The sequence below is a fragment of the Pyricularia pennisetigena genome, chromosome 3 (genome assembly GCF_004337985.1).
Source record: "Pyricularia pennisetigena strain Br36 chromosome 3, whole genome shotgun sequence".
NCBI classification, from domain to species: Eukaryota; Fungi; Ascomycota; class Sordariomycetes; order Magnaporthales; family Pyriculariaceae; genus Pyricularia; species Pyricularia pennisetigena.
The window spans coordinates 6,763,050-6,774,885 of record NC_043742.1 but is presented as its reverse complement, the minus strand read 5'-3'; the positions used below and the strand labels follow the sequence as shown (position 1 = coordinate 6,774,885).

The following is an 11,836-nucleotide window of genomic DNA, read 5'->3' as shown; positions in this document are numbered from 1 at the left end:
CTGTTGCAGTCATGTACTAGGAGTCGGTTTTCCTATTGAGCATACCCTATCCTAGAAACTATTAGACTCCCCCCACCCAATCAACATCTTCCTCTTCCTTGACATGTTCGCCAATAATACGGTGGCAAGACTTTGTATGAAAGTCTCTCTCTCTTTTTTTTTTTTTAAATTGCAAAGCAGCAAAGGATGTACCCTTCGTCATCTGCGGCTAGGGCATGTGTGCCACCTACACAAACTCAGAAGCGCCATGTATGGATGCAAATGAGTTCACAAACTCCGAGATGCTTCGTCAAGACAATAATAGCCTCCCCACCAACCCTTAAATCAAGAGATTATACATTGCGATAGAGAGAAAGCGTTTGCCTGATTTTTCTTCCCCATGTATAAAACAAAAGGAATAGCGATTGAGCCCTGCCTAAATCAAGGCCCTGAGATCAGAAACATAAAAAATAAAAGAAGAAGCTACGCAGGGCTTGCCAACAATTCGCCGCCCGCTGTGCTGCGTTTCAAGAATTGAAATATATCTGACATATGAGAGAAGTGGGCTTCGAGGTGCCCGTACAAAGAAAATCGTAATGGAGCTTGGGGTTGGTCGGATCATAGTATACTTTAATTGTTTAAAGGGACAAGCGGTTGACCCATGAGCGGTCCCTTGGATTCGGCTCAAGTGTGTGTACACGGCAACGTCCGTGGCTGGACCTGCTCAGATCAACTCGTCGATTGACCTCACAATCGGTGTTTCGCCCTTGGTTGGGGGACTCCGGGGATCTGCTACCTGCGTCGGACGAGCGAACGGACGAAACGGGTCCCTAGGGAACACCGTCGCTCTAGGTGAGAATAACCCATCATTGGGCGTTGGCGGTTGCTCCACCAAGCGCAGGCCGGCAAAGTCAGACCCAAATGGATCATGTAATGGATTGTTCGTCATAGTCTCCACCCTCGGCGACATGAGCGCATCGTCATCCTCGAAGGTTGCGGCCGGTAATATCGGAACATGCCGCTCAGGGGATGCCTGCTGGTGCTTCTCCTCAACTGGTGATGGCTCTTCAGGTAGGTGCATTGGGACGAATCCTCCGAATCCTCCAAAGCCTGTACCGTTGTTCCTCTTCTCGAAACGGTGCGCTCCGAAACCAGGAGATGGTGGAGGCTTCCCGAAAGAGGGAGGCGCAAAACCGGGTGAGAGTGGCGGCCTTGATAGAGTGATTGGCGCCAGACCGCCGAGTGGAGCTGGCGGGGGCGTCTTGGACATTCGTAGAGGAGCAAAGCCCGGGGATGGAGGTGGCCTTGAGAATGAAGGAGGGGCGAACCCGGGCGATAAGGGAGGCTTTGGGAACCCCGGCGACGGTGGGGGCCTCAGCATCGCCGCGGAACCTAGAGAGCTAGACGAAACAAATCCCGAGTCGGGCTGAGCCGGCGCGAAGATGCCGTCCACATTGAAGCGGCCAAATTTGCCAGGGTCTTTCTCGTCCTCCTTTTCCGACCATGAGAAGCTTGACGGCGCGGAAGAGGGCCCTGCAGACACAGGGTCGACTCGGTTGGGAGTTGAGTTTCCACGCGGCCTCAGAGGACTCCGTTCGGGACTATCTGTGGCACCATCATCTCCAGGAAGCGGTGCCGTCAGTGGCTCCTTCTGAGCGGGCAAGTCGATGGCATCTACAGAGAGAGCCACGCGGTGCTTTGTGGGGCTCTTGCCAGTACGCGGCCGGAAAGCTGAACCTGGACTAAGACGCTTTTTGGCATTTTCCTTTTGGAAGTCTTGCAAGCAGTACATGAGGCGCATATTCGGGCTGATCCAACGGCTCCTGGCTTGGGCTGCATGGTAAGCATCATTGACGTTGAGCTCTGGCCTTTGGTACATGCCGTAGGCAATGATCAAACTGGCCGACCTGCTCGCGCCTTGTTGGCAGTGAATCAAAACCTTTTTGCCTTCCCTGGTCTTGCGCTCGATGATCTCGCAAAGCCCCATGAGATCAGGCGCGATGTCGGTGTTGTGATCCCAAAGCATGTGAATGTACTCTGGCTCCTTAAGGGGAGGTGCCGCCTTGGGCGTAGTAGGCGTTGCCGAGTCATCTTGGGCTGGGAAGTATTCAAATGCGGTGGCAAAGCTGCAGGCTGTGTCGGGGATCGGAGACATGTCTTTTGACCTTTCACTTTCCTTGGCTTTCCTCGCCGCGACCTCAAAAGGGTTCTGCACCTCTCTGGCGACGTTGATGACAACGTCGAATTTGGATGCTTCCTCCGCGCTCGGCTCCGAGTATAAGAAGACGTTATCCTCGTAGATTGCGATTGGTCCTTCTGGGTAGCCGGGCGATTTCTGGTCCTCGTTGTTCTCGATCTCACGGAAGGGCTCAATATCGAAGGCTGCCCTGTTCGCAACCTGCGCCCTAATAGGGGATCCCTCCTCCGGAATCACTTCAGTAGTGCCGACAGGCGGTGAGTTTGGCTTTGACGGGCGCAAGAATTCAGAAAGGCCAGACTCGTTTCGCTCCAGTACTGTCGGGATTGTCATGCCTCCTGCCGGCCCAAATGTCGACGACTTCAGTCCTTGGAGCATGTGCGGTGAAGATGTCGAGTGCTTCAAGGCACGCCTCTGGAGCATCGGTGGCATAGCGAGGGTTGGAGATGCCGGAATTTCCATAAGAGTCGGCTTGACGAGATCATGAGAGCCCGTTTTCAAGCTCAGATTGCTTGGCTTACGCTTCATGGCAGGAATGGTTGGCTTGATAAATGACGGGGATGATGGCTCAGAAGCAAGTGTCGAGGCCAGTGAATTGGGGGCAAAAGGAGGTTGTATCGAGAGGCCCTTCATGTTACGTGGTCGCCTAGGCCCAGGCGATGTCATGGGCCGTACTAGGGTGGTCGGCTCAGAGACGGTTAAGGTAGCCATGGATGAGAGGCCACCGAATGTTGGCCCTGCGAAAGAAGAAAGAGGTATTAAGTTGACAGGCGAATCGGGGGATGAAGACGGCGATTGGTCCGACAATGATGAAGAGTCGGTGCAAGAAGCTGTTGTTGTTGGCGACGAGTCGCTAGACTCGGTCATTTGCGTCGAAGTGCTATCATGGTGTTTATGTTGCGGGTCTGAAGGAGGTGCTGCTGGATGTAATGGTTGCTGTTGTTGGCTTGGGATCTTTGGCTGTGTACCATCCATATCCATCATCTTGGCGTCGACAACCGTTATTGTGCTGTGGTCACTCATGAGGTCCGAATCGAGGTCGAAAACTGACATAAACGAAGGTATTTGGTCCTCATACAATCGCCTAGATGCAGCAGAAGGCATGTTCGATCTGGCGACGCACCGCTCTTCTTCGGCCTTTTCCAAGCGCCTCCTCTTGCTAGACAATTTTCCAGCCAAAGGCTGTGCCGGTCTCCGCCGCGGAGTTGAGCCGAACCGTATAGGATCCTCCGTCTTGGTCGAGTGTCGACTTGCAAGGTGCAAGTCGTGATTAGATTGTGTAGTAGCGGCTATAGGGAGAATAAGAAAAGAATAATAGAGTGATATTTTAAAAAATGGGTGGTCGTCGGATAGGGACAGCGCAGCTGAATCCTGGGGCCACCCCTTCGCATCGACCAGGCCGGGCTGATCTTAGGAAATCGACTGTGTCTCGTCAGGTTGAGGTTCCGTAGTATGTCGACTCCGCTTCCCTTGTGGCAGCGCGGCGGCAAAGGAGATCAAAAAGAATGAACGAAGAGAAGCGCGATCGCCTATGGTGTCCTTGGTTGTCGTTGGCGGCGGCTATTAAGCAGTAGGCAGGTCGTCGCGGTGCGAGAGTGTCGTGGAAACTAGGTAGAGGGAGGAGGAAGAGGGCTGAGACGGAACGAGTCTCGACGGGTCGGAGGCGCGCTCAAAGGTCAGTAGCACATTATGCGTGTGTTGATCAAAGAATGCAAAACCGAGACGGACGTTCAAAGAGAGGAAATAACGAAATCCAAACAAATGTCGGCCCCCCAAGAAAGCGCAAACAACTCCTCGTATCTCTCAAGACTCTCTCTTTTTGTTGGCTCTCTCGGCTCTGGTAAATGGGGGAAAAGTGTGTGTATTGTAAAAGGTTCAAGTTCAAAGACAAAAAGTGGGAAGGAGGAAATAAGAGAAACAAGACCGGCTGTGTGTGGTGGGTGGTGTGGGTATGGAAGGAGTCAGTTGATGGATGGATGGACTGGAGGGAAAAAGGAAAACGAGGCAACAAGTCCCGTCGTCTTCCTTTCACAGTGACTGGGGAGTTTGGGGCTAGAATTGCGGGCCACCTTCCCTCTTTTTCTCGTTACTGGGGTGTTCGTCTGGAGGAGGATGGATGTGTGGGAAAGGAGGGTACCTGGGACTTTGGGCACGATGGGAAATGGGAGGGAATGTCGAATGAAAGCAAGCCCCACCTGTGTCAACCAATTGACGGGAAGTCGCTATAACAGCATCACAGTCGAGTCGGCTTGCAGGGGGTGGGTTGCAAGGTCTCGGTCTCTCGTCCCTTCGTCAACGAGGTAAGTACAGTACAGTAACGTACATGGAAACTACGTGCAACGAGCAATAGCGGCGGCATCGAAGCAGCGCACCATCAAAGCAAGGCAAGTGGGTGGACCCTCGGTTGGCCCCATTGGGCGGGGGCTGGCGCTTCCAGTCACGGCGTGTTTGGTCGCTGCCAAAAATAGAATGGCCAATCACTAGGCCCGCACGGCAAGGGGACTTTCCTATGGCGAATCATCTGCGTGCGCCCCCTCCCCTTGCCCCTGGCTGATTCTTTTCATTGTGTGCCCACCCCATTCCAGATCTCAGGCCAGGTTTGCTGCCGCTGCTCTTACGTGCTGTGTAGCCGCCTTCCCATGGCTCGCAGCAGGGCCCCGCATCTAATTTTTCCCAAGAGAAGAGGGAAAAAAAAAAAAAGAGAGACAAAGGAGCGAGAGCGACGTTCAAGCGTCTGATTAGCTGTTCTTCGACAGCATAGTGGCAACTTTGATTGACATCTCTCAAGCGGAGAAAAAATATTGTACCCCTTTCATGCTAATGTCTGCTTCAATCATGAGGTCGCATCAGCCAAAGTGGCAGTGTGCCCGTCTCTTTGAGGCAGCCAGCGCGCCTGTGGGACAAACGCCTGCCAGCTAATGCATCCATCGCGCCAGGGCAGGTCAAGTAATGCCAAATGAGAGCGCTCGAGCGCTACCGTCGCGCTTATCATGGAAATCACGCAAATGATGAAAGCTTTTGGATTAAAAAGTATCCGCCAGACGAATCGTTTGTGGCGGGTCTGAAATCCTCCGGTTGGCCGCCGTTTTGGCTTCTGTCGGCGAGAAGGTTCCTGGGCTTTGGATCTGTACTAAAATTTACCTTAGGCAAGGAACCTTGAAACAGCAACAACGTTTAGACGCTGACAAAGTAAGCCAGGTACCTGTACCTATCCGTCATGGTTTGTATGACACGTCTGGCTAACCTACTAGTAGTATACGACGAGCCGCTACAGAATCATGGCGAACAAACGCTACCGACAGAACCACGAAAGCCATATCACTATCAATCACTGACAAGAATTCAGTTCGTGGGGTTTTAGAGGTAGCCGTCCGTTGCCTTGTCAGCAGCGTTTGAATTCTTCCTTGCTGAAGGCTGCCAAGCACGAGGCACTTTTTTGCAAAACTGTCTTCCAACACTGTACCTTGTAATTGTGACTCTGTAGACGTACACAGTAAATACAAAACATATCCCCACCATCCACACACTGTCCCACAGTTGCATCGGTGGGCAGCACTAAGATGCTCCACACTGCCTTGCTCAAAGCACAAGATCGCCTCCTGTTTGTCCTAACAGAATCCCCCTCCATTTGAAGTGCCAAGCCCAACTTGAAACAGCGGGTTACCCTGCCACCTGTACCCGCTGGTACGCGCAGGGTTTTGGCTGTTTGTGTGTGAGAAAGAGACAGAACAAAATTAGGGGAAAATGACCGGAGGAGGTCCACCAAAGATTCAAATCAATTTCGGTCGAGGGTCCCACAAACGTGGCCGTGGACCAGCGGTCAAATTTGTCTCGCAGGTGACAGACAGAATAAGAGCATTTGTATACTGTATGACCTTCGTGTAAAAATAAAAGTTCGATATTGCGCGCGTGCGTCGGGGCTAAGGCTTACCATCCCTTGGCTTCTTTGAAGGGGGGGAAAAAAGAGAAGCATAGAGCCTCAATTAGCAGAGCAATTAAGTTCCAAAATTAAACACAGTTATTCCAAGTCGAGTCGTCTTTGCGATTTACGCATAGAACACTCATGCATTTACGCTTGATTCGGGAATCTCCTTATTCTCCTTTTACATTCCCCGTACCTCGTTTCGAGGCTGCGGCGAAAGGGGTTAGACCTTAAGCCTCTGTTCTAATCTTTCTTTCGTCCCATGATTTTCTCCATCGGCTCGACTCAACAACCAAGCAGTATAGTAAGCAATCCTTTCGGCAAGCGCCGTTCCTCGCTGGAGGACAGGGAAGACTTGTCTTCGGAAGGATAAGATTGTACACCATTTTCGCTATAGTTATTGATTTCGTTTACTTCGTTTATTTTATTTTATTTCTCCCACCGAATTTGTCGTTTTGTAGTTGCGCCACCGACTTTGCCACGCGGTCACAAGAGGAGACATGACCGATCAATCCGGATGCCCAGCCCGAACGAACACGTTGAATGACTGACCGTTCCCACCTAGGGTGGTTTTTTTTTTTTTTGTTTTTTTTTTTTTTCTTCGGCTCCTCCTTGAACAGGGCTGAGATGACTAACATGACTTGACAGATCGCCATTGCCATTTGTGCCGAGTTATTTTGGTCTCCAGCTGGTGGCTGCCAAACCCCATTTCGGTTCGTTTTATCTTGACAACTCCCATGCTCCGGGCGAGGCCGAAAGTCTGCGCCTTTTTGGCGATGCCTTTCTTGGCTTCAGCCGCTTCTCGCATGTTGGCTACCGAGGAAGGCCTCAATGGGAAACCCTAGGTTACAATGCTTATTTTAAACAAAGAAAAAAGAGGAAGCCAAAAATAGATACCGCTTTCCCGGGCACCAACCTTCCGCGTCTCTACTTGTCATGTAGGCAATACATGTGCATTAGAGTACTTGGTCCGACAGACTGCTTTTGGCACGACCACTAGCTTGCGTCAGGAGATAATCACGGTAAGGACGTCGGGGTGTTAGATCCGGGGATCTCATTTTCCACGCATCGCCTAGAAGAAAGCACAGAAAACTACTAAGATCAAGCCGTTCGAAAATCTAGAAACCATGATGAGAAAAAACTTCTTAGTTCGTATCAGCAAGATAAGAAGGGCTCCACTGCGCCGAAGAAGACTCGAAGCCAAACAAATCTCATCAGTTTTCATCCTAGATCTAGCATCTAGTTCTGGTCCTGTCAACTGTTCAGCCGCTTCACGACAACAAGAAAAGAGTGTTATATCCGATGTTGATACTCCACAGAATTCGGAAGTATTCCTAATTCTAGGGCTGACCCCTCTCCATTCCGCGATCGTCAACGATCCATTGCTGGTAGTAGATCAAACCGAGGATCCGCTTTGTGTCGAGAGAGTGTTTTGAGCATTCGTTGATTCACTGCGAACCCAGCAAGTGCTAGCGAAAGGGTCAATAATGCAGTGTCACGTTATTGGAAAGCATTTATATATCATTTGCACCCGCTATCTACTTACGCAGTAGGTTGTTAGGCTTTGTGATCAACAGCATGGCCAAGCCATTATTTTGCCATGATGGCAACCGAAACATGCTTGCGGCATCTTGGCAACGCAGCAGATTTTTTAGACGTGGCTCTCGCATTTTTAAAGGATCTCTCTACTTCAACGTGCGGTTTCCAATATTTTAACTGGCCTGCTGATCTCTTGATGGCTTGTCCACGTGTATGCCCGGGCAAGCGCGCCTGAGCTGTCCTTATGCCTCTATTACGCAGTATGCACCGTTGAGACCCTGCAACTTGAGGTGCTTGCAGAGACTAGTTGACTGCCTAAATAGGTATCTAATTAGTCCATTGAAATGTATGCAGGGCGACTGGCTTCAATTTACAAAAGCACGTTTGCATATCATGGCCAAGAAACCGTGCGGGAAGATCTCACTCCAACCCTGTTTCCCGGCAGACTATTCCCTATCAGGATGGCGCCTTACTGCAGTATTGCATTTCGCTCTGCATGGAAAAGGGGTGTTTTTGCGACGGATTCAATTACCCCCTTCTTTCACAGGCTATTTTAAAGCTTCATCGGGAATTTTCATCTTTTTCAAATTCCATCTGAATGTTAGACTTGTTACCAGTCTCCAGGTTTCCGTGGATTGGACGGAAAGTAAAAAAAGATCTAAATACCCATTATTGGAAGTGAAATCCTTTTTGGGATAACTCAGAACACGCTTGTGTTGCCTTTTCCAAACCTGAAGGGCGAAACTCGCGACAATTAGGATGAATGAAATAGCCGGTGATCCACCCCGAGGGTTGTCGTTTATCGCGACATGACGGGCAGAAGCGATGGATCAAAGGTCAAAGACTAGATAATCCGACGGTTAGTCGAAGAATGGGTCGCCTGGGCTGTATATCTGAGTTTAATATACACGATTTAATTTATGGATTAGGTTCTGTGAGTTGAACGCCCAACATCAGGAGATATTCACGTTGTTTGAGGCGAGGCACGGTTCGGCTTGCCGTTCAACGCACGAGGCGGAAAAACAAACAAACTGTGCATTGGGGATTACGCTTAGTATCAAACCCGCATGGTAAAACTACCAAGGAAACATGATTTTCCTATGGGCCATGTGGTTTTTCACATTTGCGATTGCAGATCGGAAATTCATACAGCAAACATGATCGATGCATCTCGACAGGAAGAACCCTTCGGGTAAATCATGAATAGTTGTAGAAGGATTCTACACAAAATCCTGTAAATGGATAACAGACTCGATTCTTTTTAGTCCGAACTTTGTCAGGTTTAAGTTGTACATGGTTCATCAAACGACCAACATCCACCACAGAGTTCACGAGAAGAACAGGACGGACATGCCCGGAGAACAAGGATGTACCGTATGATCATTTCTCGGTTCCAGACCCAGGGAAAAAACACCCGACTCAAAGTTCGAAACCATCAAATAGACCGCGCGAGGCTGTGGTTGTTTCCTGTCATCTGCGTCGCTCACTCGTTTCGGAATTGAATCGCGTCAAGATGCTGTTGTCTGGGTTCGTGGCGTCCAGAACGAAATTTAGCTTGATTGTTAGTCGGCCTATCACCCACCAGCTCGCACTACTTGGGTTTCAGGATTCTGCTGTTGGCTCGTCGCCCTTGCCCATGTCTCAGTTCTTGCTCTTTTCTAGTCTAGACTCGATCACCGAAAGGCCTAGTCTAGATTATTACACTAGTAATGGACTGCGCCTTCTGAGTAGAGAAGGAGCTGTCGTTTCTAGTGGCAATCGGAATCTCCAATGGGCATATTGGACCAACCCATCAACTATCCGCGACCACGTGCGACCTGGGTGACTTACTCGCAGTAGCGGTATTTTGGTACAGTAGTAAACCTCTGTAGATATCTGTTCAGTCAGGTTAGTTACAGACCGGCCTGGCCCCTTTCGCATCAGCCATGAGGTGGGATGGGATAATGCATCGTTCATCCCAGATATATTCATCAACTGTTGGTGGCTATAGTTGCATCTGCTCTGCGTTCAAGCAACAGCAGCGCACAGCTGTTTGTTTATCTTTGGAGCGGGGTAAATCGGGAGGCTGGCCAAGATGGCGTCGACGGGACCTTCAGGAGAAAAGAGATAGGTCATATTTGGTCATTCACCCTAATTTTAAACGTTTTCCACTCCCCTCCATCCCAAGGGAGGCTCTGCAGCTGACCACAAGTTTATCACTCACATGAGACGTGCTTAGGGTAAGAAGAAAAATATTTCGTACGAAGCAAGAGTAGAAGATAAACCCCCCATGTAAACTTACCTGCAAATCCACGAGAAACCAAATCCCAAACTCAATCGGCTTCCAAACCGATCGGTGGTAGGGATGGTTGAACCACATCATGATCCGAATGAGACCCTCTCCAAATCACCATACTAATTCATGTATGAAATGATTCAAGCGATGTGGCATTCAGGCTGTTGCTGCCGAGTTTCCTGGCGAACAGGTTTCCTCAATCCGACCGTGCGCCTGTCTCCGAAAGATAAAAGACCCTTGAGTGCGACATGCCGAGATGTGCTCTGTAGGGATCTGTCCTGGGGGCCCTGTAAAGGACCCAGGGTGTCGTCTGCTTTGGGTTTGTCTGACAGCGGGATGTTGAAATTGCAGCCCCATAAGTGAGTTGGGGTATTCGAGTCAGGACATGGGAGACGAAATATAGAGCAAATACGTTCACAAGTCTCGACGCCAGCTCCCAAGGATTTAAAACATAATACCAATCGCGATGCATGTTCCTTCGGAACGACCTTGCCAGATCGATGATGCCTCTAGCTGATTGTCGCCCGCCCGCCTTCATAGCTTTGACAAGTAATCATTAGAGTGCGCGTCGATTCGGCTGTCCGATTATGTCTCCGAGTCCGTTCGCCGGTCTCTCCTGAAGCTAGTGGCGAAGCCCTGTCAGCTCTGAAGCGACTGGACTAGGTATAGGGTGAAGCGACCTGGTCATAAAACCCTTGTTTTTGCAGCTACAGGGAGAAAGCAACTGAAAATAAAACGAGCCTGCTCAAAGCATCATTAGGAAGACTGGTTGGAACGTATTTTAAAAAGAGAGAGAGAGGAGGAAAAAAAAAAAAAAAAGCCCAGCTGTTGGCAGTTTGGTCGAGATCTTGGTATTGACGGGTCTTGACATCCGCATCCCCGAACATCTGCTTGCCGCTGTCATCGGACGTCAGCATCAGTCTGATTCTGCACAATCCCGCATTCTAGTTTAGACAAATTTGAGTTGCGAGATCGTGCGTGTTCTAGGCAAAATCACATATAGCAGTTCGGCAGGGGTCAAAGCCGGCAACTGGCTCGTTGAAGAAGATCAAGCGCATCATTCATGCACCGCACTGGTGTTGCGCTAGGAATCGACTAAATAAGCACCGCTGCAACATGTTGGAGGAGATGGCGCAAAGAGGACAAGTGACGTTAGGGGCCATCAACGAATCCGAGCTGCGGCAACGGGTAGGCCAAATCTCGACTACGACGTGGGAAGAAGCAAGGGCCCCGCAAGCGTGATATGAATGGATGGATGCTGTACTGTACCTTTTTAGCCATCATCTCATTAGCTAGCCTAGGGCGTCGTTTGAAAGGTCCCATCTCCGCTGCACATCAATCCTGGTCCTCATAGGCTTGGTCGTTGGCGCCCCTGCTCGTCGTGCCTTTTCGAGATTGCCTATCCTGCCTATCCGGTCGACACTAGCCCCGTTGTCCGCTACGACTGCAACGCCCAGGGAAAGGAGGCAGGAGCGAGTTTTAGTGGAAACCTGCGGTGCCACGACTTCCACCTGAAGCTGAAGGTCCGATGACTTTTTAGGTTGAGATTGAGATTTGCTAGATAGATAGATTGACGGGGACTTTGGACGGTCTTGTGTGTTTTGCTGCCTCCCCTCCTCCCTTGTCTTCTCATTCCGCCTGGGCCCGACATTTCTTTCCCGGAGCTCCTCCTCTGTACTCGCTCATCGCCTACATCCAGGCTTTTGATTGCTTTTGTTCCTACTCGCTCGCTGGATTTAGACACTCAGCTGCCGTTTATTGTACGCCTCACCGACTAACAGCTGGACTGCTGATAACCTCATGGTTTTTTGATTCAAAAAGCCCATACGAAAGACGGGAGTTGGTCTCTATCTGACAGACCTGGCTCCTCCCGGGTTTCTATGAAATGTTTCCCATGCGATACTGAGAAAGAGCTTACCACGTT

At 50.2% G+C, this 11,836-nt stretch overlaps 1 protein-coding gene across 1 annotated transcript; it reads right to left on the bottom strand.

Annotated features, from left to right (window-relative positions):
• Window positions 1–703: 703 nt before the first annotated feature.
• On the bottom strand, window positions 704–3,280 carry PpBr36_03596 (uncharacterized protein; the record flags this gene model as incomplete). The annotated part of the gene is made up of 1 exon (XM_029890767.1): window positions 704–3,280. One exon carries the CDS (start codon window positions 3,278–3,280, stop codon window positions 704–706), a length of 2,577 nt encoding a protein of 858 aa, XP_029754047.1.
• Window positions 3,281–11,836: the final 8,556 nt, after the last annotated feature.